The 19,976-nt window shown below is 45.1% G+C and overlaps 1 protein-coding gene across 2 annotated transcripts in view; it reads right to left on the bottom strand.

The window, feature by feature from the left end:
* Nucleotides 1-772: 772 nt before the first annotated feature.
* The window catches only part of SPNS3 (sphingolipid transporter 3 (putative)), a 44,758-nt gene continuing 25,554 nt past the window's right edge, over nt 773-19,976 (bottom strand). The window contains exons 9-12 of one of the 2 annotated variants that reach the window (XM_044993307.1): nt 14,818-14,883; nt 5,917-6,015; nt 2,068-2,239; nt 773-1,542 (exon numbers count right to left, since the gene is read on the bottom strand). In XM_044993307.1, the coding sequence (XP_044849242.1) occupies nt 1,487-1,542; nt 2,068-2,239; nt 5,917-6,015; nt 14,818-14,883 (393 nt within the window). In that variant the 3' untranslated portion in view covers nt 773-1,486. The remainder of the gene's footprint in view (nt 1,543-2,067; nt 2,240-5,916; nt 6,016-14,817; nt 14,884-19,976) is intronic. The other variant, XM_044993308.1, reaches the window with a different exon arrangement.

Here is a 19,976-nt window from a genome sequence, read left to right as displayed (position 1 = left end):
GTTCCACACCCAGCCTTTGCCTTCCAGTCTCATAAATAAGGAGATGGGGAAACAGACAGGGCCGGCTCTGGCTTTTTTGCCGCCCCAAGCAAAAAAAAACAAAAAAGGGGCGGGGCCACCGGAGCAGCAAAGCAAGGGGAAAAAAAAACGCACGGCTGGAGCGGCAAAGCGGTGGGGGGGGAAACGGCATGGCTGGAGTGGCAAAGCGGGGGGGGGTGGAAAACACGGCACGGCTGGAGCGGCAAAGCGGGGGGGGTGGAAAACACGGCACGGCTGGAGCGGCAAAGCGGGGGGGAAACACGGCACAGCTGGAGCGGCAAAGCGGGGGGGAAACACGGCACAGCTGGAGCGGCAAAGCGGGGGGGAAACACGGCACAGCTGGAGCGGCAAAGCGGGGGGGAAACACGGCACAGCTGGAGCGGCAAAGCAGGGGGGGTGGAAAACACGGCACGGCTGGAGCGGCAAAGCAGGGGGGAAACACGGCACGGCTGGAGCGGCAAAGCAGGGGGGAAACACCGCACAGCTGGAGCGGCAAAGCGGGGGGGAAACACGGCACGGCTGGAGCGGCAAAGCAGGGGGGAAACACGGCACAGCTGGAGCAGCAAAGCAGGGGGGAAACACGGCACAGCTGGAGCGGCAAAGCAGGGGGGCAGGGGGAGAAACAACGGCGCGGCCGGCAAAGCAGGGGAAAAACAAAACAAAAAACCCTACAGCGCGGCCGGAGCCAGGGGACTCCCTGTGCTGCAGAGTGCGCGCCCGGTCTAATGGGGGGGAAGGGGAGGGAGTGGGGGGGAGAGAGAGAAGGGGGCAGCCAGTGCTTCAGTGGCGCACTCACCCCGCAGCCCCGACCACTGCGCCACCTGCTGGAAGGGCTCTGCTCCGCTCCAGTCGGCAGGGAGGGAAGGACGCGGGCTGCCCTGCCGAGTTTGCTGCAGGGCGCTCCCCTCCTCTGCGCTGCCGCCTCCTACAGGGCGGCCAGAGCAGCGGAAAAAAAAAAAGCGACCGTGCCGCCCTAGGTTTGGGCGGAATGCTGCCCCATAGAATCTGCCGCCCCAAGCACGAGCTTGCTCAGCTGGTGCCTGGAGCCGGCCCTGGATACAGAATCCTCAGCCATGTTTCTATTTGCACTGATTTTCCAAGCTTTAAGACAGACAACTCATCATCCTGCTGAGAATTTACAGTAGCCCCATCCCCCAGCTCAACTAGACATTCCACCTTAAATGGGATTGTCTTCTTTGGGATAATATCCATTTCTGTGACAGCTCTATACTCCTGGCTTCTGGAGCTACTAAGCTCCTCAGAGCCAGTTTCACAGATGGAGGTGGAGGTTTGCCATATGCCATTTCAGTAGCAGTTTTTGACTTTCCGTCATAAGCATCATAAAAATGAGTATGCAGGTTTTTCTTTCCATATGGAGGGATTGTTATTTGGCCTTTTCCTCCAACTGTAGCTTCATCAGGCAAAAGGAAAGGAAGCAGTGGCTCCTTCACGCTTCATCCTGGAGATCATCTTCAGTTGAAATGTAGCCTTTGTTCTCAATACCTGGAAAACAGAGGCCGAGTCAAAAGAAATTGGCTACTTAACAGAGTATTTGTGATAAGGGAACATTATACATCAGTTTTCACTAGAATTCTTACACTTCTGAACCTAGATCCTTGCATGGAATGAGAGAGAACTTATAGGAATTGTTGCACAAGACCAGAAATGGTCCTTCTGATCTGGCATTTTGCCTGAGAAAGACTGATGTCATGATCCAGATAAAGACCTAAACCCCCTCAGGGTGTTGAATTATGCAATACTTACAAGAACGCTATCTTATTACGTCTTCTTATTGTAGTATTGCAAAGTTACTTGAGGAATTGCCAACAATGGCAATTCGCTGACTTTCAGGGCACATTGCAAAGCCTATTGTCCCGGGGCATGAGGAATTTGTTTAGTCTGCTACTGTGGTTGGTTTTGCTGCGGGTTTGGCCTGAACATATACTTAGAATGTATTTTAGTTTGGGGGACAAACAGCTATGGCAGAGGGATAGGCCAACAGAGGAAATTACAAATGGACATAGAAACCTCTGCAAAGTTGCTGGGCTTCCTGACGATCTTCCTCAACATGAAGGGCTGTCAGGAGGAAAAAGCCTCCCCCAAGGACATCAATGAAGACGCACAAGATGAAGCTGTATTGCAGGCTCCGGAAGGCCCCCAGGTGTGAGTCATTCTGCCTGGTATGGAGAGCATCAGAGATCTGGTGGGGTGGGAACACAGTGTCATTTACTTTAGACTCAATGGCTTATTTTCTCCCTGCTTTAAAGGTGTTGCTCGCAATGCCATTACTGACAAGAAGACTGAGGGGGTAGGAAAGGATAACTCACTGCATGCATGCGCTAGATCTGGTAACACACACAAACTGACCTTCACGCGTCTGAGTATTCACTCAGCTTAGAAGTCTCATGCAATCAGGTTGTTGCATATGTCCAGAGCTTCCAGTTTCACGCGAGTTAGAAATAGTTGCAACCATGGCAGGGCAGAGTGCTTGTGCAGTAGCCATTAACTCATTTTACTGGGTTTCCTACTTGGTCTCCATAAAACAGGCTTGAGCCACATTTCAAGTTTGTACAAAGGTTTGAGTCATTTCTTGCATTATCAGAAAGTCTTCACCCATCCCTCCTCAAGGCTTTTACTTTTGATAGATGGGTGGGTGTCAAAGCTGGCACTGTTGGCAGAAGTAGGCAGAAGCAGGAGTAAGAGACAAGAAGAGAAGGGAAGAGCTATGAAGGGGCTTCACGGTGACTAAAGGGAGTCTGATTCTGAGCAAGGAAGCGTTCAAGATGAGGTGGGGTGACATGGTAAGAAATGGAAAGGAAGAGGTCTTAATAGCTGCATAGTCTATGGAATGGAGGGGGGCTGTAGGTGTCATGATGGGCCCAAATGAATGAGTGAGCAGTGTGGCCAGATGAGTGCTCATTTCAAGATGTTCAATAAAATCCTCAGTATTTAACGTCACTCGTAGAGCAGAGCTGAGGGATGGATATATAAGGGTGGTTCTTTTTACTCTTACACTGGCCAGATCTGATAAGCTAAGTGACTTAAAATATATACAAACAAGAGCCTCTTAAAGCCACACTGATATGATTTGATTTATGGCAATTTACCCAGATCAGAGTAAGATTAACCGCAAACAGGAAGCCAGAGGTTGTACCATGAGTTTTTGCTAAAATGCAGATTTAACACATTTATTTATTTATTTATTTATTTAAAGCACAGTAAGGAAATCTCTGCACCTCAGAAAACAAAATATATAGACTCTGGGTATGTCTACAGTGTAAAAAAACAACCACCTCACAGCAGCGAGTCTCAGAGCCTGGGTATACAGGCTCAGGTTTGCACTACAATGCTAAAAACAGAAGTGTAGAGCCCGTACTCCAGCCCAAGCAGGAACGTCTACATGGTTAGTTTTAGCTTTACGGCAGGAGCCTGACTCTGTTGTCCCAAGCTCTGAGAGTCACTGCCAAAGGGGCGGGGGGGCGAATCTCCTTCAGAGGGTATGTCTACACTGCAAAAAGAGGCCATTAACAAGCTTTCCAGAGTGGATTTTTTTTTTTTAATCAAGAGCTAGAGGAAGCAGGTTAGCATGCAACAGCAAGACCTGAACACGGAATATTCCATGTCTGGCCAACGAGATCAGGAATGGGTGAATTTCAGAAGGGTTGATGGTGGGGTTCACACAAGCCTCCCAAAGTCTGATGTTTATCCGAATGTCCTGAGTCTAGAAATTCTGCAGAAAAGAGGCTTTTTGCACAAGAATCCCAGCTGGAAATACAACAGTCTCAGTCATTAACTTATGATGTCTGCTTAGCGTAGTGTGGCTTGCAAGGACAGTTACAACATTATGCATCATCAAGTAAACTGTTCTACGAGTAACAGTTGGATAAGACATCGGAGGCTTATACTTTTTTCCGTAAGTGCTTTTAAGCAACAATTTAAAAATTCCACACAAGGTAATATATTTGCAACCAGCAACACAACTCAAAACAGCATTTTGCATGTAAATTACAACAGGATACAACAGGCCTGGGAAATGGGCTTGCAGAAGCCGCATGACAGAACAAAATCTAGATCAGCAGTTCACAGAGCCCTCAATGCATTCAGTAGGAAGCCTCAATCTAGGCCCTTCTGGGCAAGTATCCACACCATAACGCATCACTACTGCTGGCACTAATATGGAACTTGGGAACCTCCACAATGCCAAACGATATGATTCTCCTATCTTGTGGCAGGACTATCTTGGCTGCAGGATTAACTTTTCAACTGGGAATCTTATTGGCCATGACAAGCAGCTGCACCAGGTGAGCCAAAGGGAAATTTCCTTCTGGCCAGACTGCTAGCAGCTGTGCTAAGGTGGTCTCAGCTGGAAGTTGCTATGTGCACCTCACATTAGGTTATTCCCTCTGGCCCTGCTTGATGTTATTAGCATAAATTTATGAAGGAGGCAGAACTGAAGTTTCTGGCACAATGCTGAATCCATATGGAATTCAGTTGCTGCACTAAAGGTTTTGAAATCCTCCTAATCAAGAACCTTCTCTTCCCTCTCCTAAGCCCCTCCAAAGGAAACTTAAGAAGTACCTACTAACTACTTAACACTAACTACAGAACTAATGAGAACTATATACAGACTGCCAAATGTGCTTGTCACGACAAGACAAGGGAAGTTCCAGCTAACCATTACTGGCGGTAAGAAGGAACTAAGGGGGTGGCGGGGCCCTATATTGAGCACATGATGGTGCCACTCCAGGGGGTGCCTGGACCGACCCAACAGATACTGCTAGGGGGAAAATCTTCCGGCTGCCATGCACACATGTGCGCACACACCTGATTGGAATTGACATGAAAAGGATTTGAAGAAGAACTCACAGCTCATACCAAGGTGGTTCTTGTAGAATGTGCCGCTGCTGTTCAGGCACTCGTGTGCAATGCAGCCTTCCTTAGTTATCTAATAAGAGCTTAGTGCTACTGTGTAAAGGTTACTGCACATCAGAGTGATTTTTCAGAGCAGCAGAGCCATAAAATCAAAACCAGCATTCATCAGACCACTCACATCTACTTTTCTTCAGTGAGCATATTTCTGCCAAATTTCAATTGGCTACCCCATTTTGGCACTGGAGCCACTGAACCTTCCAGTTATTTTTGGAAGTGACGAAGTTCATTCCCACTCCTTGAACTCTTTTCATTTCCCCGGTCTTTCCACCTCTTGTCTTTCAATGTGAATTTTTAGAAAGTTTGAGTCCAAAAAGGTAAAGTTTTGGAAAGTTAGGAGCATTTGGGACCAGGGGCTTGGAATGCCAATCATTATGCAACCGCAACTACAGCAATCCCCCTGCTATTACAAAAGTCGCATATTTTGAGTTTTCCAGAGGGTCTTTCGCAGAATGAGATCTTGCCCACAGATTTTATTTAATTGTATTTTACATTTTGAGGTGCAAAATGATATTTTAGTAGTTCCCATGAATTTGTCCATTAACCTGTCAGAAAAGTTTTGCACTTGGATTTAAACATTCTGAACAAGTGCCATTGCCATAATCAGACTGCTACCAAATCCTTATGAATTAATATAGCTGCTATCAAAGTGAAGTCCTAAGCGTGCAGACACTTTTGTACTCAATGGGACTAATGGTATGTATAGAGTTACGCTTGTACTTAAGGGTTTGCAGGGCCAGGAGACCAATAGTGATATAAAAGCACTTAGTGCAGAAGTGCTGGTTTAAGTGCATCTAGATTCCAATTCCACACTGCAAGAAAGACTGTTCCAAGCATTTCCAATCTGGGACCAGGAATCAGAGTCTATTCTTCAGAAATTTCCAAACGTTTTTTATTTTAAAAGGTTTGGATAAGCTTCAGAGAAGTAGCCAAAATCCTATTACTTACCACTCCAGTGAGGTATGGGCTGCCTGCATCTCCCAGCAAATGGCTCACAAAAATCTGCAAGGCAACAGCTGTTGACTGGCGTTTTGGTACCACCACATACTGCAACAAAACAAGAGGATCATCAATATTTGAAGAATCAATAATTCCGTGAATGACCTGCACAGATCTACACTACAGGTAATACTGCAAGCTGCAGACTACTTTCTGTGATTGGTTTTGAGAAACTATTTGGTGGAAAAATTCAGAAGAAAGAATAGGGTGAAATGGGGAGAATGTGACACTCCATTAATAGCCTTCTCCCCCCCTTTCTCCTTCTGCCCCCCATAACTGGAGAGCAGTTAGCAGGCCACTTCAACTTGAATGGTCCATTCTTTAGCATAAGGCGTTAACACGTTTCAATCTGTTTCACCGATTCTCTCTCACCAACAGAAGTTGGTCCAATCAAAGACCTCACCCACACTGTCTCTCAACGCAGCGTGTACCGATCCATTCTGCCATGTGATTTTAGCTTTTATAGACGATGCCGAACTATAGCCTTTGTGGCTTTATTGACTTACCCATAAGCAGATATTTGCTTTTCAGTTTTCTATGTAGTGTCACCCACACTACATGGTCAGGTGCCTAGCCTAGAAGGACTGCATCATGGATTGAGGGTACTTGTGACTCCAGACTCAGTCTGGAATCTCTGCCAAGACTAACAAGGATGCCAGCTGAGATGAAACATTATGCATTCCAAGTCACTAGGGATGGAGCTCAAACTTTTCATACAGGGCATCAAAAAGGTGTCAGATGCTGGCAATTCTACCTCTGATGACAGACTAAATTTGTTTCCTTTTATTAATCCCTAGAGCCATCCATTCTACCTAATATTGCTCAGAGATTGCTTTAATTACACACATTTTAAATAACAAGTTGAAAGAAAAGACAGTTACCTTTTCCACAAGTGGTGTTCGAGATGTGTTGCTCATGTCCATTCCATGTTAGGTGGTGTGTGCGCTCGCCACATGCTCTGGTGCTGCAAGTTTTTCCCTCAGCAGTAACCATAGGGGACCATCTCTGGTGACCTCTGGAGTGGTGCATGGCACGGTATAAGGGGTGCCACCAGCTCCCTCCACCCTCAGTTCCTTCTTGCCGGAAACTCCGACTGTGGGGAAGGAGGGCGGGTTGTGGAATGGACATGAGTAACACATCTTGAAGAACACCAGTTACGGAAAAGGTAACTGTCTTTTCTTCTTGCTCATGTCCATTCCATATTAGGTGACTCCAAAGCAGTACCCCTGGAGGTGGGTAAGAGTTCACAGATCTGTAGATTGCAACACAGCTCTGCTGAACCCAGCATCATCTCTGGCCTGCTGAGCGATGGCATAATAAGTGGTAAACGTGTGAACAGAGGACCACATTGCAGCTCTACAGATGTCCTGGATAGGGACATGCGCCAGGAAGACTGCAGAAGACACCTGCGCTCTCGTTGAGCGGGCTCTGACAATCGGCAGTGGCAGAACCCCCACCATGTCATAACAGGTCCTTATGCACGAGGTAATCCAATTGGAAATCCTCTGTGAGGACACTGGGTGACCCTTCATCCTATCCATTGTAGCGATGAAGAGTTGAGTCAATTTTCGGAAACGCTTGGTACGGTCTAAGTAGAAAGCCAAAGCCCTCTTGACGTCCAGGGCATAAAGACGCCTCTCCTCAGTGGTCTTGTGTGGTTTGGGACAGAACACTGAGCCTACTGAACCAATGCTGGCGAGGCCACCCTGGGGCGATCACGACAACCTGCTTTTTGTCTCTCTTGATCTTTGCCAGGACCCTGCCAATGAGTGGAATCCGATGGAATGTGTACATCAGGCTCCCTGACCACAACAGGAGGAAGGCATCGGAGAGGGAGCCCTGGCTCAGACCTTGCCGAGAGCAAAACCGGTGGCATTTCCTGTTCTGTCTGGTAGCGAACAGGTCCACTTGGGGAGTTCCCCACCTTTGGTCATGCAGGCTGCCTCTGGATGGAGCGATCACTCATGGTAAGAGTCCCTCGATCGGTGCCCCCGGTGCGGGGACTGAAGAGGGCTCCACTGAGCCTGCCTCTCCCATCCTGAGGCGTGATGGCTGTGGGCAGGTGAACGCTGGTGGGACACACGCATAGGTCCCAATGCGGGTTTTCCGTGAGACCAGGGTACCACAGGAGCTGGTGAGGGTGGCTCCCGGAATGTCAGGATTGCCTGAGCTGCTTGAAGGGCTTTGGGTGTCGATGGCACCTGAAGCTGCCCAAGGCCTGCACCGCTATCTGGAGTCGCAGGCAAGGCATGGGATGGGCTGCACTGCTCGACTTGAGCTGGGGCCCAACTTCCCGAGGGGGATGTTGAGTTGCTTGACACAGGTCTTGGCTTGCCCCTGCCCTCTCCTTTCCCTTGCGGGAGGTAGGAGATCTTCCCCTCACATTCTCTTTCAGCTTCTTGACCGGAGCCGTGGAGGGGGACTGGTGCCAGCTTGTACACAGCACTGGGGGAGCACTGCACACAGAGGCCACGGTGCTCGATAAGGAATCAGACCACTGCTCCGGTGCCGGAGTTAGTGCCGACTCCATCATGAGCACTCTTAGGCCTGGTCTACACTGGGGGGGGGGGTTGAGCTAAGGTACGCAACTTCAGCTACGCGAATAGCGTAGCTGAAGTCAAAGTACCTTAGTTCGAATTACTTACCTGTCCTCACGGCGCGGGATCGACGTCCGCGGCTCCCCCGTCGACTCCGCCACCGCCGTTCGCGGTGGTGGAGTTCCGGAGTCGACGGGAGCGCGTTCGGAGTTCGATATATCGCGTCTAGATGAGACGCGAGATATCGAACTCCGAGAAATTGATTGCTACCCGCCAATATGGCGGGTAGTGGAGACATACCCTTAGATGGATATTGTGCTCCTTCTTCGTCCTAGGTTTGAAAGACTTGCCGATACGGCACTTGTCACTTATGTGCCCTTCGCCTAAGCACCTTAGGCAGCTGGAATGGGGATTGCTGACGGGCATAGGCCATTTGCAGCAATCACAGGGCTTAAAGCATGGGGACGGGGGTCTGCCCTGACTCCTGGCTGGGTCCTGTTCGGGACTAACAGAGAGTTTGAGAAGTACTACTAAGGATAACTACATGTATAACTACTTTACAGGATTTCAAAGTTAGGGACACTAACATGGAGTTCTGTGGGGTTTTAGGCTGCCTGCTTGACTTTGAGATTAATCCCCTGCCGGAGGGGGAAAGTGGGTAGACATTGTGCCTCCTGCATGGAGTTGACTCCTGTGGACCCCAGACTTGGGCAAGTGCCCCCTGAGGGGACTATAACACACTGGCTAATTGCAATGATATTTCTCTCTAGTGACTGGTCTGGCTACTGCTACCAGCCCAGTTACTCATTTAAAAAAAAAAAAAAAAAGAAGGAAAAAAATAGTTGAGTCCAGCCAAGTTTTACTCTAAGTTCAATGAAGCCCAGAAACAGATTACAGCCACAGGAGTCTGAATTGAACCCACTAAAAAAGGTGGTCACAGAGGCCCTGAACAACTGAAACCTAATTTCAGCAATGCTAACATCAGCCTAAAATTAGGAATTCTGGCACTAGAGCATCAGCAGGACTTTTCACTGAAGAATAAAGACCTTTGGGAAAGGTCTTCAAAGCTGCTTGAACGAGGACAGACAATGTAAGTGCATTACAAGTCAATCCTAGAGCTTCAAGGTTCAGACAGACAGCTCTGGTGTTGCGGCCCTCTCCAACCCTTGAAATTTGAAGTTAGCCCTTTGCTAGAAGAATCTGAAGCCTCAAAATTGAATGAGCTGCTTATCCTGTTCCCAACTCACTATATTCACTTATAACACTTAGTTTCAGACATGTGAAATTCATTCTGTTAGTTTCTATTGGCTGCCTAACCCTCTAAATGCTGCTTAATTGGCACTGTCTTCCCTTCCAAAGCAGTGCTGCTGGGATGAGGCACTCTTATGCAGAGAGGCAGGCAAAATTCTGTTCTGGGACAGCATTCGGAGCCTTTGTATCATTACCTTCTAATAGATGTTTAAGGGACTCAGATGTTTATCCCTTTCCTCTTACATGAGGTTACTGAAAATCCACCCCTGGATTAAAGCAACCCTTGGATTTTACAACCAGATGAAGCAACACCAAAGCTCCAGATCCAAACATACCTGAAGTTTGGGAACTGCTCTGGACTTCACAGTTGAGGCTCCTCTCCATCCAGTAAGTGACTGGAAAGAAGCTATGTAATATTATATTCCTTTCTCTGTGCTTTGTGGAAGGACAGTTTCTTCTGTTAAAGGCTCATGTGCTTAAAATCTTAGATGAGACAGAACCAGACAAGGACATAGTGCCGCATTGTTAATTATTAACATTCTGCTCATAAATATAGAAACCGTCCCTCACCTTAGAGCATCTCATAAAATTTTTAATGTGATGGCTGGTGTTTTTCTTTCTAAACCCAAGGTGCCTGCATTAGCTACTATGAGAAAGGAAGTATTTGTTTCTTGTCTGTGTAAAAAAGGGAGCTAACAAGGCAAAGAAGTCTTAGAAAAAGATCTGCTTTCATGTTTGATGTGCACGTGAAGTTCATTAACATGCTTTGTGTCTATGTGTCTCCTTCCATCTAAAGAGATCCCAGAGCCCTTGACAGAGGGATCACTCCACCCATCACTGAAATGCAGCTACACTGCACCAACAACACTCCACATATAACTGCTTCAGCTGAAACTGAAGGTGGAAATTAGGAAGGCTACAAGAAATTACTCAAGTTAGTTTTGGCCAGGACCCCAGGATTAACATCAATTCTCTTGCAAAAAGGACCATTCATTCTTTAATTACCAGAAGAGGTCAGGTTCTACACAAACATTTTATGCAGTTTTGCCAGTATAGCTTATTCCTGTACTGGAAAGAGAAATTAGCTTAACGGATATAATTGCGTCCACACTATGGGCTGGATCAGAGTAACTATTTTGGTTCAAAATAAAATTTACCTCCTTAACTGACATAGCCATGCCAGTACAAAAAAAATGGGTGAATAGAGCAGGCCTCAATTTTACATCTTTAAGAAATCTGCAATAGCCTCAAAGCCTCCCTCCACACCATGTTGAGGCACTGGGTTCAGTACGAACAGACACAAGAGCACTACCTAGCTCAGGGGTCAGCAACCTTTCAGAAGTGGTGTGCCGAGTCTTCATTTATTCACTCTAATTTAAGGTTTCGTGTGCCAGTAATACATTTTAATGTTTTTAGAAGGTCTCTTTCTATAAGTCTATAATATATAACTAAACTATGGTTGTATCCAAAGTAAATAAGGTTTTTAAAATGTTTAAGAAGCTTCATTTAAAATTAAATTAAAATGCAGAGCCCCCTGGACTGGTGGCCAGGACCCGGGCAGGGTGAGTGCCACTGAAAATCAGCTCACGTGCCGCCTTTGGCATGCATGCCATAAGTTGCCCACCCCTGGCCTAGTTAATAAATACCAATCCTTGTTGTACCTGGGTTTTCCATAAAGGTCCCCATCACTTTATCATTCAATTCTAGTGTTCTCCACATGAAAAGCCCCTTCCCTCATGCGTTATTCACACACGAGTTTGTATATGCTGCTTTGATAGCAGGCATCTTACTTCAAACATTATGCCTACACAAATTGGAACCAAAATAACTAAGCCCATGTCTTGACAGCCGAAAAAGGGGTGTCTGTTTACAGTGAGACAACTAGTGCATGTTGAAGCAGCAAAGAATCCTGTGGCACCTTATAGACTAACAGACGTTTTGCAGCATGAGCTTTCGTGGGTGAATACCCACTTCTTCGGATGCAAGCAGTGGAAATTTCCAGGGGCAGGTGTATGTTAGTTATCTTGCCATAAAGTCCCAGTGGAGATAAAACACAGGTAGTTTTTACTGTGAGGTAGGTAGGCCTAGTCAACCACAGTGTGTGTGTGTGTGTGTGTGTGTGTCTTTCTGAAATACATATATGCTCTAGTAGTTCAAACTTCTATGGCCTGTGTCATACAGGAGGTCAGACTAGATTATCACAGTGGTCCCTTCTGACCTTGGAATCTATGAATGTTAACCGTGTAGATAGGCGAGGTTAAAACTGCCTGCATTTTGTCACCATTAGGATTTTATAGGCGCTAACTATTACATTACCTCTCTTGCTGTGAGCACATCTCTTTGCTGGTGAAGTGAAGACTTTTTTTAAAATTCACGCCACTAGTTATTTTGGTGTGAGTGTGTGTGGATGCTTTTTTGAAAGTAAAAATGTCCTATTTAGATATAACTAGGCACTTAACCCTAGTACGTATCCACACACACAGAGTTGCCCCAAAGTAAATAACTAGTGGCATGAACTACAGCTGGTTGAGTTATTTCAGTTCCAGCTTGTGGGTAGATAAGCCCTTTCTACATCTAGAGAACAGCTTTATGTAGAGTAATGTTATAGGTTTAACCGCTGACCTTCATTTAAAATAACCGCAAGAGACAATTAAGGACAGATCGCTGCCCAAAACAAAGGGATAAGTGAGTCAGCTCAGGAATTTACGAAGCTGGATAGGTGGAACTTCGCTTGGTATCGTTTTGGATAAATGTCTGGTGTGCATGGCAGCAGAGAGACAGATACATTGTGTGGCCCTGTGAGAGGCTGAGAGAGAGGTTTGGGGTTGGGACTGGCTGAAAGAAGTTTGGACCTGTGAGGCAGGAGACAGTCTCTTATTGTTGTTTGATTGTTCCTATATTTGGGGAAACAGGATTTGTATATTTTTGAAAATCAACCAGATGGCCTCAAACAAAACCTGGTTTCATCATTAATTTCTCCTCCTAGTGCAAACAACCAGCAAGGCCCCAAATTTGACTAATCACTTTGGTCAAAACCGTAAGATGCCTTATACTGTTTGGCCATGGCTACAGTAACTGATGTGTTCAATATCCCTTGTGTCTGGCAATGTGGGAAGCTGGACTTCTGCCACAAGTAGTATGTGTGTTTATGTACATGGCTATCTGCTATAGAAGAATATATATTATTAAGGATACTGGGCTAGATGGACCCTTGGTCTAACCCAGTGTGGCTCTGTAGGGGTGAGAAAGTTCATTCTTGATGGCCCAAGAAGTCTTTGGCCTATCTGAAAAGACTGTCAAGGTGCCAGCTGGTGCTTAGTGGCTTGAGGGAAGGGTCCTTTTCTCCAGGGACAGAGACCAAAAAGATTGCCTGCATACAATTATAAATTGGTGGATAACATGGTGCATGCTACAGTGAGTAAGGCACTGGAGTGGAGTCAAGAGACTTGGGTTGTATTCCTGACTCCATTTCCCATCTCTACAAACAACTAATGATGCCAACTATACACTGAATGATATAGAAATGAAAAATAAAGCATTATTGAACAAGCATCCCAGAAACTGAAATATCTATAGCCCAATTCAATGCCTTGCACCCATTCAATTCCACGGATGCTGCAGTCACTCAACTGAAGAGATTTCCAATATCCAGAACGACAAGGAGTGAATGGAGTGTGGCTGCTAGGAGAAGTAGTAAACAAGAATGAAGAGGTGAGAAAAGGTTCATCTTATGGTTTCACGCATCTATAACATTAAGTGTTATACAGTTGTGCAGTTCATTCTGTCGGAGTCTGACCGGACATGATGTTTGCTAATGAAATGGGAACCAAGTGGAGCACTCTTCCTCCTACTAGCATATAATGCAATGAGGCATTTGTCAGGAACAGAACAAACCAAGCATCTCCACACAAAGGCTTCTGAATCATGTGTCATAATATCTTGCTTATCAAAGGAGATGTCCTAGACACCCGCTCATTCTCACCGATTCCAGTGGCAGCCTGCAAGTCATCTGCTGGGAGATCCAGTCAGGATTCCTTGTCAGACAGGCAAGCTGTGCCAAACAAATGTCTTAATTTACAGGGCTGTCCTGTTGGCCCTGATGATTTTACAGAGACAGCCTCTTGCTAATGGGCTACATGAAGGAGTTTGATGCTGACTGACAGCATTAGTGATAACAAAAGTATATTATTAATCACACTTGATTAGGCAGCAATTGTCTTCCCTATCGCCACCACAGCTACTGTCCTAAGATCATGCACACTCCAAATGCATGACAAGAATGATGCCCAAGTCCCAGCGTTGTGCCTAAGCTAGTCTCTCCACATGGCAGCAGCATGGCAGCAAAGCCTTTGTTCCGAGGGGCTTTCAAGTTCATGCTGCAAGTGAATTTATTATCACTGAGTATGCCCCTTCATGTACACCTTCAGTAGAGATCACTAATGACAGCATAAAAATGTCCATCCGAAACATTGGTATTTGCTGCTAGAACACTTTTCCCCCTTCTCAAAATGTTAAATATCTGGGGTTAAAATTACAAAGCAAGTGACTCCACCTCATTTCACCACTCTGTCAATTATCAGCAAATTTCTCTATTCCCCGAAACAGTGCACACAGCTTTCAGCGTTTACAGATCAAATTAATAAACAGTGCCACATTTCCAAAGTGTTAGGAAAACAGCGAAGTTCACTACATTACTGGGAGTTCCAGTAGTGACACCACAAGCCAAGGAGCGTAACGATGCATATTTCATCAGACTTCCCTAATAAGCAATTTTCTTTAGAAAACAGTGATTTAAAGATGTTGAGTTTTCCCCACTTGGATCTCTTATTCAAAGCCATTTCAGCACAAACGTAAAATATTTGAATGTGGGTAGTGAAATGGAGTCTCTTACTGGTGGTGCAGGCCAACTTATAGTGTTAATGGGGTACCAATTATGGTATTCTTGCGGGGAGACAAAAGGCTTAGTAGGAGAAGCAGGTACTTTGAGTACACAGATTTGAGAACAGAATTAAAATGATCTGCACAAACTATACAACGGCAGGAAGAATGAACTTGAACTTACCAGTAGTATGTCAGCCACAACGGCCCAGTTTAAGGCTAAAAAAAATTCTCCAAGTGCAATAAAAATCTGAAAAAACAAAAACAAAACAAACCATAGTAGCTCTGTTTGACAGATTGACTTTCTGAACCATAAAGTGGCTAGGTGAGTTCACTGAAGTGTAATTACACTTTGCTATGGAAATGAGAGGTGCTGTACATGAAAATCAATTTACAAACCTTCACTAAGCATCCTAACACCCCCAGAGATAAAAGCAAATAGTGTCTCATTTTAAAGATGGGGAAATGGAGGCACAGAGAGTAAGTGACTTGCCAAACATCACATCTTGTCAGTGGCAGAGTCAGGAACAGGAGTCATGAGTCCTCACTCCCAATCCCCAAACTCTCAGACACATAAAACAGAAGGGGCAGGTTTAGGTGTAGCAGATGGGAGCAAGCATTTCAGAACCCAGTCAAAACAAACAAAAAAACAAACTAATAGCGTGGCAGGAGCTCCCCGCAGTCAGATGAGTATTAAAATGAGCTCCATGTGGTTCTTTTGGCCAGGTTTCTAAATGAAACCAACAGGATGACTCTGTGCAGGCAAAGTTCAAGTACTGCACTCCGAGGGCTCTTCCCAAGAGGAGGGAGGAACTGGCTCCTAGACACAGCCAGCCCAGACTCCTTGGATCACATCCCTCTTATGGTACCCAGTGGGGATTCCCTAATTCACCACAGATGGGCCACGCCACACTTCACACCATGCTGGGTCCCTAATAAATCTTACATCTGTGGTCTTGGAAAGTATTAACCCTCTCCCTGCCAGTCCCTAGATATGGGTTTAAATCAGGTTGTGTGGACCAAACCGCATCTGATGGAAACACCACAAGATTAAAAAGTTAACCTGTAATAAACTCTCAACGCTGAGCAATTTCAGAAGGCAGCATCTGATTTTAGTGACAGTGGCCACAGTTATGCACCAAGTACAGCAGTGATGCTCAACCTTTCTAGACTACTGTACCCCTTTCAGGAGTCTGATTTGTCTTGCGTACCCCAAGTTTCACCTCACTTAAAACTACTTGCTTTACAAAATCAGACATAAAAATACAAGTGTCACAGCACACTAGTACTGAAAAATTGCTTACTTTCTCATTTTTACTATATAATTATAAAACAAATCAACAGGAATATAAACATTATACTTACATTTCAGTGTATAGTATATAAAGCAGTATAAACAAGTCAGTCTCTGTATGAAATTTTAGTTTGTACTGACTTCGCTTGTGCTTTTTATGTAGCCTGTTGTAAAACTAGGCAAATATCTAGGTGAGTTGATGTACCCCCTGGAAGACATCTGTGTACGCCCAAGGGTACGTATACCTCTGGTTGAGAACCAAGTCCAGTGGTTAAAGCAGGTGCTTATGTGAACAGCTAATTATGCCTGTAATCACTGTACTGATGGCATAGTTACAAATATGTGACTTTGTTTTTCTTCTCATTTTTAAGAATTGTGGGTAAATTTACAGTTAAAGCACGTGCAGGTAGATGCCGTGGCAAGCTTTCCTCCCTCGTTAGTCCATGCACCTCAGTACTGAACTACCTCCTTGGAAGCCCAGTTGTGCTCTGACACCCACCGAAAGGGATCATTTATAGAAGTTGTGAGAAGCAGTTATCACACTAGAGGCTAGAAACGTTAGGCCAGGGATTTGCTTGCAAAGTTTAGTTTAGACAGACATACAGACCAAAGAAGAGGGTGGATGCAACAAGAGTCTCTCCTTTGTTCAATCAATTCAAACTAGTTTTAGTTCACTTACATTAGAAGTTTAGCTTGTGTAACTTAAGTAAGGCTAGTGGTGGTCACAGCTAAATCTTATGGGTAGGCTCTTCCCAGGGGAGTTAGGATTCTGGGTAGACCCATTAGAGAGAAGGGCTAGCTATGGAGTCTGACTTGCGTTTGGATGCTGGGTCATTCCCACCTCCTAAAGTTCAAAGGGATGTGGATACAGCTGTAATCCAGGCCTATCTCCTTCCAAGATGCTTAATAAAGCAGTTTCCTAATTTGCCTCTGCAGACATTACTCTGAACTCAGCTAAATGAAACTTAAGCAACCTACTACAATAGAAATGCTATTAATTTAACAGACTGTGACCAATACCAATATCCCTGGCTCAGGATGTATCAGCACCTGTGTGTCTGTGCATAGCCCAAATGACACTGAAGTAACTGGAGCCTTTCCTTTTACTCCAGTGGGAGGTGGACTGGACCCTATAGCCCACTGTGCCAGTGCTAACTGTAGCACCCTGGTCACTTAGGTAATGGCATAACAAAGAGGATTACAGGCTTAACTGGAAGCAGTTAACCTATTATGAGAGTTGTTGACACTTGGGGGCAATGATTGGGCTAATGAGGTAATTACTGTAGCTCAATAAGGGAAGCTATGTAATGGCAGGAACAGGAATGAAAGGGAGAGTTTAGAGAGCGAGCTGGGTAGAAGGCTCCTCCTGACATATGCCCATACTATGCTCGGCGATGCAAGGAATCTAAAGATTGAAGATACACATGGTGGAAAAGCAAAAGACTGTGGGTATATTGTGACTACACAAGAATACAAACAGGCCTGGCAGCATGGCACATGGGGTAGCTGAGGGAGTGCCCTGTCACACCTGCCCTTGCAGACTTGGATGCAGTCTCTTTTCCAGTTCCAGATAGCCCATAAACTGCACAAAAATGTTTTCTGTGCCAGTCTTAGCTGGGGAGCAAGCGATACTTTCATTGCAGCACTTTGGACCAAACCCACAATGAAACATGTCTGTTAATATGGGTAGAAATATCATACAACTATGCCTATGTCAAGCCACCTAGCTATAACCACAAATACCCGAGTACCTTGTGAACATTAGAGAACACTAGCCCTTCTCTGCCTCAACCCAAACTACCATGCTTTCGTTAATTTCTCCCTGGACAGTCCTAAATGATCATGTGCTAGACAAGTCCCTTACTTCCTCTCTTTTACTGGTGCCATGAAAATTCAACTGGATCATTACTGTAATTTGATACTTTAGAATCACTGCAGATTCAGGGAGCAGATTTCAGTACTGGAAAGGGGCTTTCTGCAAGTGTTTGCATGCAGTTGAGTCCTGCTGTGCAGCTTAAGCTTTATGCAAATCCATCCTGCAGCAGGTTATAAGAGGCAGTGCAGGTTCAGTGATGTAGAGAAGAGACACTGAAAGAAAATGGAGATTTATGGAAACACTGAAAGAAAGTGGCAGATCTTTTGGATCTAGAAGAGGTGTGTGTTTGTGTAGCGATTAGAACCAAAGGACTGAAAGAGTCCTGGACTCTTCCTGGACACTACTAACACACTATGGACTTCAGCAACTCATTTATCCCTGTTTTAATAGAAGTAGCAGGTTAATACTACACATCTCCCTTACAGGGGACTCATGATGCTTTGCAATTGTAAAATAATTTGAGATTCAGGGATGAAAGGCAGTACAGTAGGACAAGGCATTATGAAATGTACATGCACCAAAAAAGGGGACCTGTGGAGCACATCTGTCATACAGAAATAGAATAACTTTAAACCGTAAAATCTAGTGTTAAAATCAAAGTGAAAATAGGTCCAGACACTTCTTCCAGCACAAGGATGTGCCAAACAAGGTGCTGAGACAGAGGGCCAAATTCATCACAGGGAAGTCAAAGATGAACTGGGCCAAGAGTATTACAAGTGGTGGGACCGACATGAGCTGGAAGAGCAGAGCAACAGGGATAAAGAGTTACAGCATGCTACAGCAAAGGCCCCAGGCCCTACAGCTCCATATAATTCCACTAGAGTAGTTTAGATTATTAAATACTTTGTTCTATTCCATATTATTAGATCTATTTTGTTCTGGTAGTATGAGTGGTTCCACCTTGGCCTAACAGAGTTCATTTTTAAGGTCTCATGCAGATAGTAGTTTTAGCTCAGAGTGGAAAAATATTACCCCAGCCAGCTTTGGGATGCAATATCTAAAGCTGCAGATTCACATTGTTGTAGTTGTTATCTGTTCTTGAACTAGCACCAATTTTATTTTCCCACCTATGGTATAAATGCAGCATGGTACATCCCAGATATACTCACCATCCAGCTGCACACAGGAGTATAGAGAGATTGTGTGTGTTCCTTTTTCCTGGTTCAGGGAAATAGATCCTGGAAGTACTTTACTCACACAGAGAAGCCACACACAATGCATTATTTATGTGCACTCTGATATTTCTGCCATTCCCCAATGCAGCCTCAGACCTCTCAAATCACTGCTCTAAATGAATCTGGGGAATGGCTCTGTCAGAGCTTCAGACAATCTTGTTTGTTTTGTGGCAAGTCAGCCCTCATCTGTTAATAAGTATAACGGTTTGGAATGTCTGTCCAAAACAACAGGGAAAGCCCAGCTACGGTACTGTTCAGACCACAGAGTCAGCTGAGGTCCTATATACAGTACTAGGAGACAGCAATTAGTTAAATTGAAATGGTTATAAGATTCCACAGTGTCATAAACAGATAGTTAAGGGTTAAGGTCTGTTTTACCTGTAAAGGGTTAACATGTAGTACCTGGTGACCACCTGACCAGAGGACCAATCAGAGACGAGATAATTTCAAATCTCTGTGGAGGGAAGCCTTTGTGTGAGAACTGTTTTTGGATCTAACAGAGGACAGTCATGTCTCCAAGTTCTCCTGGAGTAGTTTCTACTATGTAATAGTGAGTATTAATTAGAAAGGCGGGTTAGTCTTATAATTTGATTTCTATATTTGCAATTGTGTGTTTGCTAAAGGAAATGCTTTATTCCTGTTTGCTGATATTACTTTTACTGAGAAAAGGGGGAGAGGGGATTCTCTCCAGAGATTGATAAGGTTATACCCTATGAGTGTCCAGCTTGGGCTCATAGAGATTCTGTACTTTCTTTTTGTTCTCTTAATAAATTCTTTTCTATTAAGGACTTGTTGGTCTTTCCTTGGGTGGATTCTCAGGGAAAGGGGAGGGGGAGGTATCCCTCTGTAGTTGGATCCCGGTATCTCTCCTAGGAAAAGGGAGGGGGGAGGAAGCAGGGGGAATGGTTTGTTTCTCCTGGGTGTGAGAACTCCATGGATTTGGGGCTCTTGGAATCCCCTAGGATTTTGGGGAAGGACTGTGTCTCAATCCACATTTC

The sequence above is a fragment of the Mauremys mutica genome, chromosome 19 (genome assembly GCF_020497125.1).
Source record: "Mauremys mutica isolate MM-2020 ecotype Southern chromosome 19, ASM2049712v1, whole genome shotgun sequence".
NCBI classification, from domain to species: Eukaryota; Metazoa; Chordata; order Testudines; family Geoemydidae; genus Mauremys; species Mauremys mutica.
Note: the sequence above shows the minus strand (reverse complement) of the source record. Positions and strands in the feature narration are given on the sequence as shown.